At 43.3% G+C, this 22,739-nt stretch overlaps 1 protein-coding gene across 39 annotated transcripts in view; it reads right to left on the reverse strand.

Moving 5' to 3' along the window:
• Nucleotides 1-22,739, reverse strand: part of LOC119912904 (receptor-type tyrosine-protein phosphatase delta-like) — a 371,622-nt gene that overhangs the window by 95,151 nt on the left and 253,732 nt on the right. For all 39 annotated transcript variants that reach the window (XM_038732142.1, XM_038732135.1, XM_038732138.1 and 36 more), the window contains one exon: nucleotides 178-363. In XM_038732142.1, the coding sequence (XP_038588070.1) occupies nucleotides 178-280 (103 nt within the window). In that variant the 5' untranslated portion in view covers nucleotides 281-363. The remainder of the gene's footprint in view (nucleotides 1-177; nucleotides 364-22,739) is intronic.

Below are 22,739 nucleotides of genomic sequence, written 5' to 3' on the forward strand. Positions count from 1 at the left end.
CATGAAGAAGTTTCATGCATTTCATGAAGTATTTATATAAGTTGCAAGTGTGTTACATGAAGTATTTACGTGTCTGATATTTCAATGAAAAAAAAGAGAAGAAACAAACCCCACCCCACCCCCAACAGAGCAGGACACAACACTTGAGGCCCACGTGAAAGCCAACAGTCCACTTACTTTGAGCGTCGGCGAGGTGGAGGAACAGACCCAGGACAAGCAGCAGCGGCAGCAGCAGCGTGGGTCTGGCTCTGTGCATGGTGGGACAGCTTGGCACCAGCATGCTTTGGCAGCCTCGGTGGCGCTGGCTCACAGAGCCCTGTGAGTCAGTCTGGTCTGATTTCTCAGATGCAGGGTATTCACAGCCTATGCAAGGCAAGGAGGGATGGGGAGAGGGAGTAAGGAGGGAGGAAAAAAGAGAGAGAAAAGAGAGAAGGACTGAATGAAACAAAGCTGTTTGGCTCCACGGGTTTTATCTATCCCTGCACATTTCTGACATACCCCCACACAGCCTCGGCTGGAGCTGACAGAGGATAGGAAGAGGCTGATGTGCTCACGGGGTATGTTCTGACAGTTCTCTAAATGGAATAGTCACTTCACACAATGCGTGTGCACGTGTGCGTGAGAGGGAGAGCGATAGAATGTGCAAAAGAGAGAGGGAGAAACCACACAGATGAAAGGGTGGACTAATAAGATTTTGTCTTCACAGCTTTGGTCGCTAGCACCAATTAAATACGCTGCATAATAAGAGTACATTTTAAGTCCTGCTAAGATCAGTGTTGATATCTGTTTCACATAAAGAGTGTGTCTTTTGCGTGTAAGAATAGTCAGGAAATACAGGGAATATTCATAAATGCTGAAAGCTATTTTACAGTTCTTCAATTAGGAGTCAATTGGACCATTGAGAGGCTTTCGTGAGTCTTTCTCTTTAAAGTACAATACATGATATAAATGTTGTCTTTCGGTTGCATTATGATATACACATTCAATAAACCAATTCATCTGAGGGACATTCTTCTTCTTACACCACATTTAATCCATGATAGATTCTTTAATAGTTCTAAGTGCTTATATAAAGTAATGGAGTAGCTTAGCTTAGCGCTGCTCAAACAACCAATAAAATCTATAAGACAGAGTGGCCAAGTGTTGCCATTCATGTTTCAGCCCTATAGAAGGGCCACTACATGGCTGTGAAAATCAATGTGATCCAGTGAGCTAGTATTAGCTTCAGACCGGCTCTATCCCTTGTCATCCATTTGCTTAAGCCTGTGCTTGATTCTTAGTGATGGATGCTCTGCGGTAGTCTTCAGCGCGTAACACGGCTCCCGGCTAATCCAAAGTGTGTGAGCTTTGACGACATGCACTGTACTGCTGGTTAGCATGCTAGCTAGTCTTATATGCAGGATGCTATTGTTTCAGCTGTGGCGACTGGTGGAGCAGACCAGTACACGGTCTGTGTACCATGGCATTTCAGACACTTTGAGTACCATGCCATCACACACCGTGTCAGATCTCATGAAGTTTTGGGAATGTGCTGTTTTAGTAAATGTCTGTTCAGGAGACAGCAACTAGGCATATAAATGCTTTTTCCAAAAATAATATTTTATTGGCTGCTTATCTGCAGATTTGACCACCACCCACTAAAAGAAAATAAAGAAAAACAAACCCCCCTAAGCCCAATCAGTATGCCCAATTACGACAAAGCACCTCATTTCCCTGTTACCAATCATCCTCCTTCTTGCTCTCAGCTCTCCCTCTTTCATTTCTGTGGGCTGTAAATGGCAGAAAAGACGGGAAGATAGCGCACCTGTCACACTCGATTTGTGTTGGGGGGAGATAGACACGACTACCTGTCTTCAAGCGCCTAGGGGCTAGCAGCAAGCGCAAGAGCGGGGGACGTGTGGCGAAGGGAATCAATTTGAGGCAATCTCATCCCCCGCTCACACCACCGCCGCCGACACACACACAAATACATATGCATACATTTGAGCACACTAGACAGAATTTTCACATGAGTAGTGTTTGTAGCGACTGTGGATTTGATTAGAATCAACTGGACTGAAAAACCCGAGCAGGGAGTGAGGGGGATAAAGTATGATCCGTACGTACGGCAGGTACAGCTGTCTTTCTCCTCCTGGTTATTGTTTTCCGCATCTGCCCCGCCAAATCTAAGTGATAGCCTTTCAGTTAATTAATGTGTGAATCTCCATAATGACATGACACTAGGCAGCAACATAAGAAACAGTATTCAGCAGCCCTCCCCTTTCTCTACTCACGCCCGGCATGCGCACACACCCATTTACGCGCACACACACACACACAATCACACACGCTGATAGAGGCAAACAAAACCATCTGTATGTTGTGTAACCACCAGTGAGACATCCAAAAGGGCTGTGCTATGTGAGTAAATACAAGGAGAAACTAATGTAAGCACAGCTAAACCCCTCCCCCCGAAACCTTGATTTATACAAAAAATTAAAGCAATTATTTTTGGTGTTGATTTGTGGTGCTAATTTTTACAAGTAAACTACACTGCAGATTCTTTCCTAATGTGCTAAGGGGGACGAGCCACCTGCCAGACCTGGCAGAGGGGCAGCAGTTTGCCAACTGCATTATTATCTGACAGTGGATTTAGCCTCAATACTGCAGGGTTTTTTTGTATGAAAGCTTTTGCTCATTCATGTGTAACTACATGTATGAGCATGTACATGAGTTCAAACGATCCTTTCCATTTCCATTAGTCCATATGAAAAGACTCCCTCAAAGGTGGCACCACCTGTGCCAATTTTATCCTCAACATTTGCGTTGCACTCTGCACCTTCACTTTCATACATTTGGTGGCACTGATGCTTTCCATTGAGCGTTTATTACAATAGAAAGAAAAAAACAATCTTTCTTCCTGAGCCCCTGGTGGTATTATTGTGTTCCCATTCAGTGGCGCTTCATTCAAAGGATTTTGCTGCTGATAGCAATCATGCATTATTAAACAAAGCCTGACAACATGCACAATGTTAATTAGAAAAGGGGGGAGTGTGTGGCAAGAAAAAGAAAGGGGCTGTTGAGCTGTCTACTCTCTCTCCTTCCCCGCGATCCTTATCAGAAATGTGAAAGAGAAAGAGGGTGGGATGTTTATATTCTCAATAATGGCTGGTCTCGATTCTCATTTGAGCCTGTGTTTGGTATGCTGGTCTATTTAGACGAGCAATATTATTGAGGGGAGAAAAACAAAAGAATCTGTCTTATTTATCTTATATTCCAGCCTTACTGGAATAAACTTGTTATGGGAAAGAACGCAGGCAGAGACGTTATGAGCTCCCCAAAGCAGCAGGTTAACAACATCAGCTTCACGCTACTTGTGTTTTTCCATGTTGTCGCACATGCCATTATATTTTGGCAAACCAAGTAGTGGGGAATAAATGCTGACTTGAGAATGCTACTGATGGTGCTGTTTTATTTTTATTTTTATTTTTTTAAACAAATCCAACATGGGTTTGAGCATAGCAGTTGCACCACATTATGACCATCCTTCGTGCAAGTTGACTAATTTCATTTTGGCTAGCTCCAGGGAATTTATAAACAGGATGTTTTTTTTTATTTCAGACACATGCACAAACCAAACTGAACTTCAAGGGAGATAGTGGATTCACGGTATGTTATCCTGACAGACCAAAGCAGCCACAAAAATGCTACCAAATCTATTAAGGCCAATCCCTTTGTAATTAGCCCAACACATGCAAGCACAACGCACCGCAAAACTACCAAGGATGTGATCCATATTGCACTGTGTTATAAAAAAGTTACCTAGCATCATGCACAGCCAGGCACAGCAAATAAGATTTTGTTTTGTTTTATGAGGCAGGCCTTTTTTTTTTTTTTAACTTCCCTCCAGACTAGCAGAAATGAAGAATGCAGTAATTACCCCCCACACGCACACTTTCAAACAACAAAGATATGCAGGGCTATAGCAGTGAGCACACAGAGTAGGCTACTGTGTTAGTACGGCAGTGATGTCTGTGATCTTTCTTTTTGACTTTGTCCTGATGCTGAGAGAGACAGCAGCTGCTCCAGAAAGCTCTGAAGTTAAGTGGCGGCGAGGGGACACAAGGTGCAAGGGAGTCAGGGCTGCAGCAGATACATATCCAACCTCCTTCCTTTTGTTGTTGACATAATATGTAATTAAACGATTCTCCAACAGAACACCCTGATGAATAGGCGATGATTGGGGAATAAAGCGTGGAATGTTGGATAAGAGTGTGCGACGCATTTAACCTTGATGAGTGTGTGTTGAAGTTTACACTGGTCTGCACCTCACTGAGGCGTGTGTTTTCAAACAAAGAAATATCATTGCCAATATGCTGTTGCAGTATCACATCAAAGCCATGTACTGTAGCAATTACTCATCGTAAGCCTTTTTGCCTAAATTTTAATTCAAACATGATTGCCATTTTGAAAGTACTTTATTATTCTTCTTAGGACCTTCACTTTTATTTTATTTTTTTGATATTATATGCAAAATACTCCTTTGAAAAAACATTTCACCATTATTATAGAGTTATTTGTACCAGGAAAATAAATCTGTCATTTCTTACACTATCCACAGATAGTATTATTTAACATATGTGTGGTCATTTCAACAGGCTTTCTGATTTTCATGAATGCTATACTTTAGATTAGGAATGAAATTATGAAAACAACAATTTATTGAAAATGTAAAAATAATATAATTTTGCCATGGCATCAATCTGTTGTTCTGAGATGGCTCTTGAAGGACAAGTGATAAGAGTCAACTACTTAAGTACTTGGTGTTGACCTGAAGGTCAAAGGGCATATGAAGGGGCACAGGTTGTTGCACTAGCAGCTCCTCTCTTTCTACAATAAAACATGTCTGCCTGTGACTCAGGGTGACCCTAGGGTTTTTAAAACATCATATGACCAGATTTATAAAATAAGCACATGAACACAGCTACCCACCCCCATACATCTACACCCACCCGTTTCCTTTGCCAATCGCCGCTTCCTCATCGCGAGGGGTTAAGTCACGATGTTTTACATGCTAGCTGCAGCCATCTTTTCTTTTTCTCTAGTTCTCTCTTTGCCAAAGTGTAAAGTCTGTCAGTCTGTCTTCGCTGCATAAAGCCCCTTCCTTTTATAGTAGTTCTTTCTCTTCTTAACCACTCTTCCCTTTTTGTTTCTCCCTTCTGTCTGTTTCTCCTCTCTTTTTTTTCCATCTCCTGCTGCTTTCTTCTACTACAGCAATGGTGTGATTTAAGACCCAGTGACAAGACCGTTTCTCACACATCGCTCCCGATCAGTCCGGCATGTGTAATAACATCCCCCAAGCTAAGCTAAGCTATGCCCTCAAGTGCAGCCTCCACATGAAAGACCCTGACAACTACACATCAGAGGAGTGTATTTGCTATACTTATTTATTTACTTTTTCCCCCCATCCCTCCTTGCCTCCGCTGACCTCATTCAAACAAGCCTCCCACGGTCATAAACTATCCTTTGGGTGGTAGCGCGTGACTTTCTGAGAAAGTCAGGGTTTACAGTTCCGCCTGCAAGCCTGACTAATTTTTGACAAGCGGATGCTGCCAATGCTGTAACTGATGTCTATGGTTATATCTTGTTTTCATATGAATGAATCACCCAACATGAAACGCACAGCAGGAAGCTAATTGGGTCTGACATTTGTCTGTCTAATAATTGGTTTAAAAGCACCTGCTGTGGCTTTAGGACAAGGAAGCTATCACAATCCCATCTCAGCTGTGTGTCCGTTGCAAATTAGAACCAGGAGATTTCAAAGCGATGCCCCCCCCCCAGAATGATGGTCGGCAGAATGATCTGGACTTTGAAATGTCACGCCACAAATTTTGTAAAATTTATTCACCTAGCTTGTGAACACAGTTATTAATCAGAAAATTTTGTTGGGCCTTTTCTGATAGCTTCCCCTTCTGGGCAAATACTATCCACCGCAAATAGAGGATACACATCTTCGTGGAGGACACACTTCCATACAAAAAAACAACTTTATATTGAAAGGCGCGGGTCAAGGAGAGGATGTTGCAATTTGAGAACGGTTACCTTGTTTGGGTGCAGAGAGCAAGGTTGTGTCCTCATGAGAATTCAGCACACCCAAACTGACCTTCAGCATACACTCCAGTAACTAAAATGACCACGTAGCATCAGCTCACAAACACTTGTCCTCCTCCCACTTGTTTTGTATGTGTTCTTTTTGTTTTCAATAGCCTCTCCTTGACTTCTCGTTCGACCTGGTCTACCTCTCCACTTCTCCCTCTCTCTCTCTCTCTCTCTCTCTCTCTCTCTCTCTCTCTCTCTCTCTCTCTCTCTTCACCCATCTTTCCCTCTCGTCTCATTCCTCTCTTGCTGTGTTTCCCAGCAGCTGTTGGGTTCAGATGGATGGTCCCCACAGCGCAAGACCCTGACCTGCAGCCTAGTGACTGATTATCCCGGTGGCCTGTTGTGCTGCTCCCTGAAAGCATACGAACACACCAATGCACACACAGGCACTTACGAAAAAAACACACGCACAAGGTTACACAGCCATTGGATTAGCTTTGGGGCATTGAAGGCAATATATTTCATCTTTACACGTTTGGATCATGTCCTTTGACCTTGATGACACTGGTTAACACACTTCCTATTGAACTCTAATGGACACCACTAATACTTTTTCAATAGGCAGCAGATAAAAACCACAGCCTACAGAGAGCTATCAGCCTTTGGGTGAGCGTGTGAGCTGTGTAAAATATTCAAATGATTGCCTGCTTGTTGGGAGGCCTTCACTTGTGCTATGTTTTCTTGTCAGTGCGGGCAGCTTCTATAGGACAAGCATGCGCCACTTGGGTCGTGCTTGACCTTGCGCATCAGCATTTAGGATAGGGAAAGAACTTGTTATCATGCAAACAGGCTCAATCTTGAGGAGTCTATTGTTTCGGGAGCAAAGAGTGTGTCAGGGGGGGTGACAAAAATGGTAGACGCAGCAGCAGCAGCAGCAGCAGCAGCAGCCAACCTGGAATGGCTGGGATTAAATTTATGCTGCATGAACAGGGGAGGTCTAAATCATGTTACATATTATGAACCAGGAAAAAAAGAACAGGGAGTGAGAGCAGGGCGGAGCAGAGGGGTGGAAATATAATGGATAAGGGGAGCAACGAGGCAGAGAGGGAGAGGTGGCGAGAGAATGGAGAGGACGACAGGAGAAAGTAATGTGGATGGGGTGGGGGGGAGGCGTGGAAAAAGGGAGGGAGAGGAGAGTGCGCTGTAGGGTAGAGAGCAGGAGAGGTGGAGGAAGAGAAGCAAGGGAATGTGCCTCACTGCCAGCTTTTCTCACGCTCCGTCTGTGCTTGTACGCCTAACAGAGGCAGTGCGAGGGAGAGATAGAGATGGAGGAGAGGAATGAGGGATGGAGGGAGAAAAAGCAGGCGCTGCTGAAGAGGAGATGATAGTCGCGAGGCCACTCTGACAGTGTAAAGGTAGTGTTTCCTGAAGGGACTGGAGAGACGGCAGCACGTGAAGGGAAAAAAAAGAGAGAGAGAGAATGAGGAACAGGACCCTCAAAAGCACAAACTCAGGCTCAGGGTCCGCATTCAGTCGGATAGATGCAGCATAAAAGGCACAACTCCTACACATATATGCTGACAATTGTAAACTCAGGCGCTCATGTGCACAAATAGATACACACACAAGCGGAGCGCATGCGGGCACGCATACCCTTTGCGCCACATGTTCCTGGCACTTTGACATCTACCCCCAACACAGCAACGGTCTGTGGGAGGATGAATAATCTCACTTCCGTGAGGCGGAGAGAATGAGAGCGCGGAAGGAGGGTGAGAGGGAGGTTGTTCCCAGCCTGAGCTCGTGTCGTTTTATGGAAAGTACAGAGCCCTCGAACAGACAAAACAGCATTCCACTGCCACTCGCCGACATGGCAGAAAACATCAGAACAGAGCTCTATTGAAAATAACTGAATAATACAGCAATGGGAATTGTGTTGCCCTCTAATACATATGGGATATGTCAACAACAATATGCCTCCTTATCTTTCCGTGTACACCAAGGTACACTGTGAGATGGTGACATTTTAGTAGCTCTTGTACAGAAGCCAAGCCGTTTTGTGTGTAAATGCACTACTTAGGAGTACATGAAGGATGTAAGGAGGCGCTTGGGGCATACACGCTACACTCATAGGGCAGCAAAATAATTAAAATACCAAGTGTCTCCCATTATCTAAATGCTAATTTGCCTTGATATACCCTGAGTTAAAATGCAACGCCACATTATGATTGCCGTAGTGCACTAAGGCAACAGCGGGGAATTTTCCTTCAATTGGCCTGGCACACTGTATTCTGTCTTTTACCTAAGGTGATGCAGCAGATGTTTTCATAAGTGAATTCGTCATACGGCCTTCGTGTCAATCCATATGGATTTCTTAAGTGGTTCTCGCCATAATGTTGTTGTGCTTACATGAATTGTATGTGTTATTATGTCAGTTTTATCTACAGGTAATACTCCAGTCTGAATATTTGCAGAGTTGGTCAAACTGGCACTCATGGGGACACTGACAGTAATTGTTGTTTTTCAGTGTATTATTGGCACTGGCGTTTTCATGTCTCAGATTTGATAAGAAAGCCTGAGTCAACAACTGAAAGAACAGACAGGCAGCATTAGAACCAGCAGCTTATCAAAACTTTTTCAATGAAAATACATCAGTGCCAACAGGGAGGGTAACGGGACAAAAAATATTATCACAGATACGAGATGTTTTTGCTGAGTACACAGATGCAGGTGAAATTGTGTTGTTTCTGCTTTTCCATCTATATCCTGATAAGACAGTCAAAGGACAAGCAGGGTGGGGATGAACAGCATTTTAGAAAGCTTTTTCAATATTTTAGCTGTTCAAGTGTCCCTGATAAAGTTTACTGAGCACCTTGATGTGGGCACTGCTGATTATTAGATTTGAAAAGCTAAACTTTTATTAAATGCTTGGATGCCCTTGAAAGGTGTTTGCTAAGCTGTCGTTCTCATTTTAGGCAGTGTAGGCTGCTTGTGCAACTCGGTCGAGGGAAAGCAACGGTTCACCCCGAGGCAAAAGCAACAATTCCCCCTTTGTCGTTTCACTAAGACAAATGCTTGCCATTTCTACGTCAGCAACCAAACAAGAGCAGTTTCCCCGTCAGTGATGGTATATTGTAGCGCTCGAACAAGACATTTTATTATGCTGCTGAAAACGAACAAATAGGTCCTTTTCTCCAGCCGCAGTTTGGAGATTGAAATTCAAATCAAATGCCACCTTCAAACAAATGTCAGTAAAGGAAATCAAAACCTTTCTGTCAATTCCTGGCATCAAGCAAAATACACAGTTTGACATTTGGAAGTGATTTTCTCTCCCTGTGTCCTTGTTTCATATAAAATGAACTTGGAAATTGTCAGGAAAAAAAGAATGCATATAAACCCACATCACACAAATAGTCTGTGCTGCTCTCGCTCTACATCTAACACCCTCTTAGAAACCTTTACACAAGCTCCCCCAACCCAATACCATCCACCCCCGAACACTCACAAACATGATTAAGACACTGCCAAGCCTGACATTGCCATCTTCCATGCTGTCAGTAGCCCTCACTGGGAGTCGCTGTTGACTGACTGCCTGGATGTGCCTTATCATTAACAGGGCCGCCTGTGCCACTGCGGAGGGGCTTTGATGACAGAAACTAAGGCCCCAGTGCCTGCCCCTCCCATTTTGCCTGCCCAAGTGTCATCTAAATGAGATAGGGCCCAGGAGCTAAGGGATTAGGCACTGCATAATTACCTATTTAAAGACCCTAATTGAGCATTTCATTAAGAGACTGGCACTGAGATTTTGCCAAGGAGGGCACTACAGGGACAGAGACGTGTTTGCCTGTGCATGCATGCGTGTATGCATATGTAACCTTGAATTCAAGGGTTACCTTGTTAGCATGGATCTCTCTTGCTTGTCTTTTGTTTACATAGCACTTGGAGCGTTTGGCACACGATTGTGCGGATAAATCCAATAGAAACCTTTACCTTCACCTTTAGAAATGGCTGATGGTCATGTAAACATTACTTTTATTAAGTTACATCTTTAGATAAAGATTATAATTGTTAGTTCAGCTGCCTTAGCTGCCCTTAATTTGACCCCACCTGATTCTGTTGACACTTTTGCTATTAAATCCAAATAAAACAGACATCTTGTTCCTATATTCTGTAACTTACTGATGAATAAGTTACTCTAGTAGTGTAATAGTGAGTTAGCAGAGTGGACATGTTCCTGCTCTTCAACAGTGACCAAATGCAACATTTTCTATAGAGTATATTTTAACGCAGTCATTCTGCTTTATTTACTTGATAAAAACTGTTGTTACAGGCGATAGACTAAGGCCTTCACCCCTTGCTATATTCAAGGAAAACTTGTCTGGAAGATATGTACAGTTTTAGTGTTAATGTGATGCAAATTCTGCTCCAGTTGTTCCAACTGCTATTTTTGGGTAACACTGTCATTGACGGACAAATACAGCTACAAACTAATGGAGAACATTTGAGAGTACTAGGCTCCACTACAGATAATAAAAGAAAAGCACTACAAAGCTAAAACATTTTCCATCTCTGTGAAGCTAATTCAGTCCAATAGAAGGGAAATTTGCATGCATACTTTACTGTTAAGTTTCCTCTAGTCTAACCCAGCGACAAAAGATAACAAGCGAGTTAATGCCACTAACATTGCCAGCCGTCAAATTGGTGCTTTCATTTACGCCACGGAGTGTCAGCCCCTAGGTTTCCAGTGCCACATCTAAAGCAGTTTTGTCAGACAAGAGATGAGATACTAGAGGAATATGTATCTTTTTATCTGCCTTAGTAGGATAATGCAATTATTCATTGTGATGTTTACCACTGAAATTGAATTTCTGATGTGGAGCTTAGATAGTTTGAAAAATAAAAGTTTACATTTACTTCAAATGGAGCTTTTATTTGGGCAGTCTTTAAGATCTTCAAAGCTATTTTGACAAAAAGCACCAGCAGTACAGTGCAGAGAGTAGCTATTCGTTTGCCTTCCCAATATTTTTACATTTATGGGTGGCCACACATTCCTTTGCAGTTCCTCAACACGACTGTCTAACTGATATTTTGCTCATTTACTCAAATATTTCAGGGTTGTGGCATATGTGAAAGATTCTCAGTTCATATCATAATTATAAACTTTGTTATGAGATTCACAATCCTGCATTGGCCTACGAAAAAAAATCAATGAACATAGGTGGACTCTGGACGACACCGGGGGTCCCTGAACTTTTGTCATTGCAAACTATTTCAACACCAACAATCGTTGGAGCAGAACCAAATAGTTTGCTGATGACCAATTTGACCTGGTTTCCATGGCCCAGTAGGCTGTGACTCTTCTTTGCCCCCTCATCTCTATATCTGGGATCACTGGGGACATTGGCATGTCACTTGCAGTTGCCATGCTCATGACTGACTTGTTTGCTAAATGACTTGCATTTGAAGTGGCAAAGTTAGCTGGGGGCTTTTGGAGTCTTTGGGGCAGACACCAGCTGCTAACTGCTACAGATAAACTGTCCCACCCTCTGGGGATTCATATGAGCACTATGGTGGGGAGAGGTGCTGAAGTCTGGCCAAAGATGCTCAGGGCTATAATGACACTGAAACATCATGAGTCAGTCAGTGCAGTTCTAGCACCAGACCTATTATTCTTCCTTGACATGATGGAGGCTGAAAAGGTTCCTGCACTAGCAAGTAAATTAACCTGGCTCTCGTACACGACAAGTGAGAAATATGTCCCTTAGCGACCAATAATAACAAACTCAAAAGTGAATCCAATGTCTGTTTCAGAGTTGATTAATTGTTGGACTGCTGCAAAGCCATCAGGAAATTATACTATCTTTCGGTTCCATGTTGAAAGCTCAGTGTGTAGACACGCTATATGTCAGGCTAAGCCACGCGAACACATGGGCATGGAGAGTGAAAAGCCATACTAACAAGCATCCATGTAACCCTACAAAATTAAGATATTAGATATCTGTATTTTGAGCCTTAACTTCTGCTAATTTTGATAAGTTGGGATCAGGTGTGCAAGGAGCTACTGCTGTTGTGATGGCTTCAATGTAAATGTGGGTAGGTTAGTGGGTAGGATGCCATATCCAAATCTCAGACTTGAAAAATCATCATCTAACTCGCTCTCTCCCTTTGTTGCCTTACAATGAACTTGAACAATGAAGCGTGCAATAGGCTTCAGAGTCTGAAATATATTCCCTTGTATAAATGGCAGATTGGCAAAGGGTGCACAAGAAAGCAAGACACATAATCTCCGAGAGAAAACCTCTTTGTGTGGGAAAGCCTGCACATCTGTGTACTCCCTTCCAGCATAAAATTTCGAAGGCCTTGTCACTGCTCTGATTGTTGACTAGAATATAAGCCTGTAGCCTCGATGCTTTGAATGACCAAGATGGAGATTCCTATGAGTACAAAGATTGTCTGAAGACTAAGGCGGTACCTTGTGTGTGATTGTAATTAGCTATGGACTTACACATTTAATTGATTGATTGATGGGGCCAGTATTTGATCCAGTGTTCTATGTTGTCTCTGAATCCTTTTTTAACCATGACCAGTGCTACATATTGTGTTTCTCCTGTCTTGGTACAAATACATATGACTAAGTTTTGACCACACGTGCAAGACCAAACACCTGAATAGATTTAGGAAATGCATGCAAAACAGAATTCATACACACAGCTGCTGCCATGCTTTGAGATAATACCACATTATAAGGTATCAGTAAATATGACATGATGTAAGAAAGCCAAATTGTTGCTTCATTTTAACATTCGTGTGTGGTCTTGTGTATGCCTAAGTGAGGACAAATCACATAATCAGCCTGTGGGTTCTCCATCTGGGAAAAAAAACAAAAAACAACCCACAACAGAATATCCTCTAAACCAGGTAGTTTCTAGTCCAAAGTTCCTCAATAACTCTGGCAGCCCTGGTGACAGTAGAGCCAATCTAACGTGCAGCACAATATGGGCTCTATCAGGCCTCATCTTGGCCTTGCACATTCCCTATCTTCCCATCTCTGTTGTGGAGACATCCATCTTGATTTCTGCTGAGTGCCAAAAAAAGTAGCGGGAGAATGAGAGGGAGAGATGGAGAGGAGGATGGAAGAAGGGTGTTCACCTGATAAGGCAGCTGAGAATCAGAGCAGAGGATCTCGGGGAGCGTGGCCCCGGCGCGCTGGAAAGAGGAACTTCATCTTTATCTAATTACCAGTGGGCCATTTTGCCAGGGTAGATAGCATTAATGTTCATGGCGGCTGGTTGGTAATACAGTACCTTCATGCCTATACAAGCACACGCATTCTCACGCACAAACTTATGTAGATATTATTAACATTGAAATACACTTCCAGTGACGCACAGAGAAAGCACACATGCACACACACATACATGGGGCCCAGGGCTGAGTGCCATAACAGCCCAATGAAATATATTCAGATTAGAAAGGTGTCGCATTACTCTCCAGCCGGATGATAAATACGCGGTTAGCACCGTCATTAATCTTGTATCCCTCCCCACCTTCCGCCTCCAGACGCAGTGATGTAAGGGGAGGGGAGCCAGCATACACTGGATGGAGCTAGCGCCTCAGTAAGGGCTGCAGCGGTGCAGCTGGTGCATGCATAGAGCAGTGGCACCGCTGTGCTCTACTAGGTCTCGAAAGCACAAGAGGTCAGGGCATTCTGACTCATTGGGCTCGCTTGTAATGTCACTGTTCCAAAAGGCAGGTTGTTGGGGTCTTGTTGATTCTTTATTCTGGGATTTTTGCGGTGAAAAACATACAAACTCCCTCCTCATGTGTTGCACACATTGTCTCTTTTGTTCTCAAGCTGTGCATAGACTCTCCCTGTCAATCCCTTTATAGCCAACTCTCTTTCTTTTTGCTTCAGCCTCCTTTCTTTCCGGCACACTGCTTTCTGCTGCCACCCTCCCTTCTTTCATCCCAAGGGTTTGCTGACATATTGCCCTGAACGGCATTTCATCGTAAGTGGCCATTGTCTGGCTAATGAGCAGCATGCATAAAACACTGGAGGGCTGAGGAGACAATGAGAGACATACACACAGAGACAGAACAAGGGTGGATTCACCATCAGTGACTTAAGCAGCATATTTCTCCTGCAAACACTACCGTGTCCCTCTGGGGAGGCTTCAGACAGACAGTTCAGACAGTGGCACGTTGCCCTCAATACAAACACAACCCTGGGGAGGGGTCAAAGCTCAAGAGCTGAGGAAATTACATGTGATAAATTGGCGATAGTGCCAGCAGTAATGTGTATATGTGAGTGTGGCCATCCTCCCATTCCCCTTCGCCTTCACTGGTGTGTTTGATAAAGTGTATAAGCTTTGAAAGTGCAGCCCGTGTCTCCAGCATACCGAAAGGCAGAGTTTGAGCAGGATCCTCCCACGTATCCTCATTTAAGTGGTGCCTCTTGGGAAAAACGAGGGGGAGCACTTCATTGGATTTGGTCCAAAAGGACGACAGCATTTTTTAACACTCAATATGAGTCACCATTGAGTTACCAAATGCTGACGTAGCATTATGTATTTTTTTATCATCTATAATAGCATCTGCTCAGGGGTTGATATATGGAAAATTCAGTTCTATACACGAGGGACTTAAAATAAGACCTGTTGTTAACTAGATTCATTATGTAATTATCAGTGTACAACAGTCCAACCCTATGCAAAACTACTCTACATTACAACAGTTGAACTGAATTTTAACAAAACACTGGCACAGACTAGTATATTTATCTTTGTCATACATTTTCAACAGATCTAGCCTAATGGAGCCCTGCAAACTGTGTCCCTGAAAATTGGTTAGACATCATATTTACACGATGTTTTGCTGATTCAGAAGTCTTGCAGGAGGAAAATTCACGGATGATCTCACATTCCAAGGGCAATTTTTCTAGGGACATTTTCTCATTGTTTTGAGACACTTCTGTCCACAGTCCAGTCCACAGGAAAAAATATTAATTAAAATTAATAAACAAATTTTTGTCCTCTCAGGTTATGTCCCACCCCCCCTCCTGTCTGCATTAAGTTATCACCAAGACAGCAACAAGACGAGTTTCATTCTTACCAAGACCTTTGAGCTCAACAACAAGCGAACACAGGGACTATTGTGTGAGAAGGGCCAATATAAACTCTAGTGTTTCATTGCAAGATGGCTGATTAGCTCTAAAGGGGGCTGTAAAGAATTTGGTGCCTTCGTTTGGGGCTTCATTCCGGAGGCGCTTGTTAAATTAGGGTGATGAAAACTTTTCTGCACATGCATCGCACGCACAGTACGTCATAAAATGACACCATAATCAAGCACAAATGCCACACAATAATTGTGACGCGCACACAGTTACCATGTGCTGTGCCAGTTGTGTTACCACTTTTTTATTGAATCTCTCAGTCGCCCCCAATCACTCGGTGCTCCATAAAATGCCGGCAAGTGGATTGGGGCTACTATAATGGTGGCTCAATGCAGAAATAAACTTGTTTTACTGCTGCAAACAAAGTGTTGTGACCTGGAAAGGTTGTATTTTTTGCTGGGATAATGACTGTATTTCAGAGTCAGGTCTCAGTGTGAACTCTAATTACTTGTCTGGGCCACTGAGCTACATTGGACTCAAGCACTTAGTAATGAAGTCCATATTGGCTCCATGTTTATTAAACACAACGTGAATGTCTGGTGAATCGGGTATCTGGTCTCTTTCCTGACTGCTCTGGAATCATCTCTGCTTCACTTCTTTTCTTCTTACATGAGAACTTGGGTTGGCATTGTGTAGGTTTTGATATTTAAACTGAAATTACCCGAGTCCGTGGACTATGGTCCATTTCAAGTGCTTGTCCGCCACTTATATCATGCGAAGGTCTACTATATCATAGGTATTTTTTTCCCATCTTCCAACAATCATGGCAACTACTGAACCACTGTTTGAAATGATTGGTCAAATATGTCTAAAGTTAACTGTGCCACAAGGTTTAAATAAATATTTTATTTTAAAGAAAATGTCCTCTGACTTTCACATTTTATATGATTTCATTATCCACACTCTGCAGAACTGGCTCCCAGTTAACGTGATCACTGTGACACCCATTTCTCATAAATATGCAAATACAATATCGGCATCTTGAGTACTTCAAGAGTAAAAGGGAGTTTAGGCAAAGACTTGCCGAAGATCCTTTCTCCAATCTCAAGTCAAGTCTTCTGAACACCTCGTGCGGTGCACACGTTTTTTTTTCTCCAGAAATTGTGAAGTTTCTGGGTTCCCACAGCAACATGTTTTGCCAAAACACAGCATGTTTGCTTGTCACAGTAAATTTAATCATACAAAATGGGAGCACTCTGTGTTGCACTCATCACTGCCACTTCTTTTGAGTGCTTTTGTTTCCACTGTGGTTAGAATTGAAGCAGATAGAGGGGGAGGCACAACAAAGACCGAAAACCATCCCTGCAATCTTAATGAAAACAATATCGTAAAAATGGCACAATGGAGGTCTGGTTATATAGCTAGAAATATAATTTTACACTCAGGTCCTTTGTGTCCCTGTAGACCACTGGCTCACTAGTAAAAAAGTCCTCCTTAGACGGAAAGGCGGCATGGTTTTGTGAGATGGCAGGGGAAAATAAAAGGGACTCGAGGCAGGAGGAGGGGATTTGCAGGGGTATTAAGGCATTGCACGCCTGCTGGCTTGTGCCTTATCACACTGTACATTCCAGTGGTGCAGTGTGCAAAACTTTACAGTACACCGCCAACAAAAAACTTAAAGAGTTTGGTAGTGCATGTGCAACCACTATCCACCTTGAGGAGGACCATCTCAGTCGTTTTTCAGCTGTCTTGTCTTGCCTCTGTGTATGTGCTTGCGTTCCCGCTGATCTACTTAATCTCTGACAGGGGGGCAGAGCTTGTGGACTAACAGCTGGGAAATCTGTGCCCCCTGCTGCCCTCGTGCTCCTCCTCTTGCCACCCACTCTTTCTGCCTCTCACAGCCCTACCAGTCAGCCTACTGACAGCTAATAAAAGAAGCAACCCTTGACTGTTAACAGCTGGGTTCCTGTGATCTAACTCGATCAAGCGGCTTGCTGGGGCTTTTTCTCTGTGAGCGGAATAGTAAAACACATAAGAATAGCACCAGGATGAGGGTGACAAATACAGTACACAGAGAGGATTGGGATAAATGGAAGAAAAAAAAAAAGCGTTTAAAAGCCGGAGCGTAAAAGAGAGAAAAGTGAGAGAACAGGCATACTAGCAAGCAGTGGTAAGTCAGAGGAAGGGAGCTCAGTGGCTGTCTTGTCCCTGGCTTTTCATGGCCTAACCAGCTAATCAATAGCACAGAGAAACACTATTTCAGCTGGCTCACTGAGTTCTCTGTACAGGAGAAATACTGAGACTGCCAACTCAGTCTTTCTGTTTGGTTTTTTTTTTAGGTTTTTTCCCTCTCTGCAATGTGTGACAGCTGTATTTCTTAAAATGTATTTAGGTGATACACAAGTGATGTATCTCGTGCAGAGTGGTGAGAGTTGGACATTAGGAGGGAATGGAGTAAGTGACTGCAGCTGAATTATGTCACTGATGTTAAGAGAAAGCTCTACTGTTTATATAGCATGGACTGCAGTGTATCAAGCCATGAAGTGGGTTTAAAGGAATTAAATAATCAAAATGCTGACCATAAAAGTCCAAATAGGCTTCCCATCTACCATTAATGAAAACAAAGGCAAAGAGGAGGTTGACTGCAAGAGGCTTTGAGGATTATTTTAGTTATTGACCCTTCTTTGAAATGAAATTCTTTTGGTCCTTCGAGACAGCTTTGATGCGTCTTTGGGAGTGCACAAGCTGGTGGGAATGGCTAAGGTCCTCCTCTCTCTGCTGTTGGCATTCCAATCTCGAGAGAGACGTGAGAGCGGCACTGCTCCTCTAAAACAAGGACTCCAGACGGGGACACGGGGTCTGTGATGTGAGGGAGGCTTAAAACGTTGGCCGACTTAAATAGCTGCGCATATGACCCGTGATGCCTGACCTTCACTCCTTTATCACACTGCTGTTCCATGGATATCTTTTCTAATTTTGTGTCTGTGTCTGTGGACAAGCATGTGTGTAGTGGGTATGAAAGACGACTCCAGATGCTCCCAGCTGGCTGTTGCCCAGTGAGGCTAATACACTTCTGCCTGCCTAATTAGAGCGCACACTCTCACACACACACACACGCACAGTCAACCCCTCCTCACCGCTCATGTCCTGCTGTTTCAATGGGTTTATGGTAGGAAGAACATATGCCCCCCCCCCCGTGTTTTATACAGGACACACATGCAGACAGCTAAACAAACAACCAAGGGCTTAATTACCTCATAAGGGAGGCCAGGGGTGAGGGCTGCTGATGAGTCACTGTAGCATAATGTAAAAGGATGTGCAGTGTAACACAGGGAAATGCAAGCCTTTGCTTTAAATGCAACTGATGTGTGGATTTTGATTAAAGTGGTGACTCGGTAACAGAAAAATGATTCAGTAAAACAGATCTATGATTGCAAGAGGTGTGGGAGTTTAAGTAGCTCTCTTAATATGTCAGCTGCTTTGTACAAACACACAAACTCGACACCTTGACTTGCTAAAATATGTAGGGTTCGTGTTCATTCTTGTACACCTCAATGTAGGCCCCCAACGTATGTGAAAACGGAACAACATATTTTTCTTGTCAGCCATAACACAAATTGACTAAGGATGCCATATGGACATGCAGTAAGTGTGTTTGGATGTGCTTGCCATGCTGACCCTTTCTTTAAGCTGCCGAACAGCAACACAGCACTCCAGCAGCAGGAGCACTCCCTCACAACGCGTCGTGTCAGACATTTCCTGTCACCCTGTCAGTGCTGGGCTGTGTATGGCAGCGTGTCTGTTTTTTTTTCTTTTGTCTTGTTGGCTCGGACACATAAAACAGCAATATAATACAACTCATACCATCTGCAGGCAGAAATCAGATTTGTGTTAAACCACGGTTTGCATAATGATCTTTAAAAATCACAGCCTAGCTTTCTTTTTTTCATGTACTTGCACAACATCTCTTGTGTTTTTCTATGGATATTTCTGAAATATATTTATAACATAAATCAGTTCTTAATAAACAAACTGTATTGCCCAGACTTATGAGACATGATGTAATTACAAAACAGGCGTTGACGTACATCTACTCAATATTTGACGCAAGCAGGGATCCAAATAAGGCGGGCCCTTGTCAGTGCTTGAACATCGGTTTGAAAGTCATGTCTGACCACAAAGCAAGGTCTAAAAGGGTAAATGATAGCCTCAAAACAACACATACGGAAGCAGTGCCAAATGAAGACATAGAAGGAGGGGGAGAGAGGTTTAGGGCAGTAAACTAACAGAGAAAGAAATCCCAAGGTCAGTGTTCCAGGGCCTTCAACAGACGAGGGAAGAGAGTTGGCATGGACAGATGTCAAAAGTGATGGGCGTCAGGCCTGACAAGCTCCAGCTTGGCTATCAGTTACTTCTCTGAGCCTGAGGTCGGGCCGGTGCCAAGACAATGCCAACGCCTCTATGTGACGATCAGTGCCTCCGGAGGTTGTGCAAAATGGCTACCGCCATGCCAGCGCATTATTACGAGTCACTGGCTTGGCAATTTTTTTTTCTCAAAGGAAGCGCCATCTGTGAGTGACAGCGGGGCCTCAGCCATTTATTTTGAATGCAGTAAACAAAGCTGCCATTTTTGCATTTTGAGGGTCTAGATGCCTGCTTATTACCACCAGCAAGGCTGTTTGTTGTCATGAGAGAGATCAAGTGCGGTGTGATGTATATCCTTTCTCCATCTCCATTTATCTAGTGGAATCCATGCTCTCTCATAAGCATCACTCAAGCAGCAGGAAAAAATAAATCCTCATTTTCCCATTTGAAAGCAGGGTGGACAAAAATCCAATACTCAGGAGAGTGCTTGGTCTTGCTTTAAGCATAACAGCTCACGGGAAGAGAAGAGGGACATTTGGAAATAAATCAATATCAGGCCATTTACTATCATATTCTGTGGTCATTGATGATCCGTCAAACCATTTATTTCAGAGTCTGAACTGCACACCAAAATCATTTTCCAAAGAACTTTCTCTACATCCAAAACAAATAATGAATAACTCGCAAATCGATACCGTGTGCTTTATTGAGCTCACATGATTGACTTGAGTCTGGCACCTAGCCCAATTGTTTTTCATTTGCTATCCTTTTCTCTCCCTGCTTTGTTCTCCTTTGTATCATGCTAAATGACAACAAAAAGGCGCGGACCTTGAATAATGTGCATATACAGCGTGTTTGGCATGAACCAGAGGAGAAACACTATATCTCTTTTAGGGATAGCAAAGCTCCGTTGCACCCTGCCAGCTCCATTGAATCACATCTTTCCAGAAAAGACAAACAAACCCAATTTTAGCAGACTGATTCGACTGTTGAATGTATAAAGGCTCAGCAGTGTGAATCCAAAACATCCGGCACCCTTGATCAGCGCCTCTCAAAAGGCCCTGGGTTTCTCAATGGAATCAACGTTGGCAGTGTCACATCGACCAGGGTCACACCCCGCTGTTCTACTGAGTGGGCCTGAATAAAATCATTGCAGGCAGACTGAGAGCTCGCCAGGATAGGGTCAACCGCTCTGACCCCCACCGGGAGGCCAGACCCCATCTTCCTGAAAAAACTCTACTAAAAAAGTGCCCTTATCAGCAGGATGCTAACAGACTCACTGGAAGAGAGTTTCCGCTATGAAGCTTTGACTGACAGGCAAACTAGCATTTTGTGCAGTATTTGACAGGGACGCAAACCCAGCTCTTTGGGGAGGTCTACTTTCAAAGAGAACTGGTCGCAAGCCAAATCAGTTAGCATGTGCTACAGAATGTATAAGAAATGAAACGCCTTGAAATAAATAAGGGATATCACAAAAGAAAATAGTAAAGGCAGATGCTTTATTTAAAGTGAAGAGAAATGTTATGCCTACTAGTTACAACAGAAAAAGCCGCAGCAACAGGGGTAAGTGCCAAGATGGAGCTTCTTTTTTTTGCTGCCTTCGCCTCACCTAGGTGAATCTGGGGCATTCCTGTCTGTCTGAGCATGAATAAGCGACTACCAATCCTCAGTGACCCACTCAACTCCACCGTCTAAGGGTCGCTCTTGGGTCATGGCCTCAGTGTCACATGCCAGTGAATGAGAAGGCGATATTGATTACCAATAAACTCATTAAGAACTAAGAGAAAGACTTTCCGCACAGACACAACAATTTGTTTCTGTCGACACAAGAACTTAGCAGTCAGATTGCTTCCAACGATTCAGTTTACTCTTTTGCCCTTGTGAACTCATTGTTTTGCAAATGAGCTATGGCCCCATGCCATATCAACGATTTTAATACCAATTGCCCCTAACTATATTTAAACCTGCAGCTTGACAATTAGAAGAATGTGCTCTAATGTAATGGCTAAGCAAGGAAATGAAATGACTATAACTCTGATAGCAGTGGAATTCTGGCTGTGGTTTCTTGCTTTAGGACACTGGACATTATTTTACAGAATGAGCAATTGATAAAATATTTATATATCTCTTATATATCTTGTGTTGCTGGCAGCTGACAATGTTTGTCTCCATCCTGTCTGCATATTATGTTTAATACGATGTGCAGCTTTCAAGATTGTCAAGTCTGGCACGTTGAAATGAACGTGCTGTCTATCTTTAAATGAATATATGGGATCTATAACTGTATTAAGGTTAGGTCATCTTCTTTTTTTCTTATTTATTTCCTACTTATTTCCCCTCTTCTGAAATGATGCCAACCTTTACCAACAAAATAATTTCTGTTTCAGGACAGTTAACTTTCACAAGGATGTTCAAATTGCATTTGTGTCTTCCTTTTGAGCCACTGGTTGGGGAATCCTGTTTGCTGCACTTGGGATGCAGGGAATTCAATTTTCCCAGTATATCGATGATAAACTGTTGTCGCCCCTTTGCACACGCTATGACGCCTCTGCTCTTCAGGCCCTGGAAAGGATGTGCCTGAAGATCGAGATACCAACCGAAGACGTAGACGACTACTGTTATCGCAGCTCTGCCATTAATAAGATCGCTCGGTGGTTTGTGTCCCGAGGTTTCCTGGTCGTTGCTATCATGCTTCGGGACAATCTAAATGAAACAGTGCTGGAAATATGGCGCCACTGTGACAGGGGGTAAAAATGGGAAGAAATGTCATGGGCCACGGTGTCAGTGTGGTTAATCGAAAATAATGGCCAGCAATTTATAGTTGCCGTCCTGACCAGCAGTGGATGTACTGATGCAGGAGATCGAATTTTAATGTGTACATTCCATCACTTTATACAGGCTACTAATGTTTAGGGCCACGGCCAAACGCCACATGAATCTATGGATGGGGGTTATCATAGAGCGGTAATAAACTGCAAAACAAAAAAGACTCTGACTGTCTGCTGGGTTTGTGTGTGTGTGTGTCTGCCAGCACATATGTTATAGACTCTTGTTCCACATTAGGGGGATATGATAGTCATCTGATTTCCACCTGCGGCCATTGTAATAAATAAACGGAAGAGGGAGAAGGGGGAGGTAAGCTCATGGGAGATGCAAATGAAAGCCACCTGCTGGGTTGTTGGGACCA

Source organism: Micropterus salmoides, unplaced genomic scaffold (assembly GCF_014851395.1).
Source record: "Micropterus salmoides isolate LMB-PRFRI ecotype aquatic unplaced genomic scaffold, ASM1485139v1 Ms_hic_scaffold_2, whole genome shotgun sequence".
In the NCBI taxonomy this organism is placed as follows: domain Eukaryota; kingdom Metazoa; phylum Chordata; class Actinopteri; order Centrarchiformes; family Centrarchidae; genus Micropterus; species Micropterus salmoides.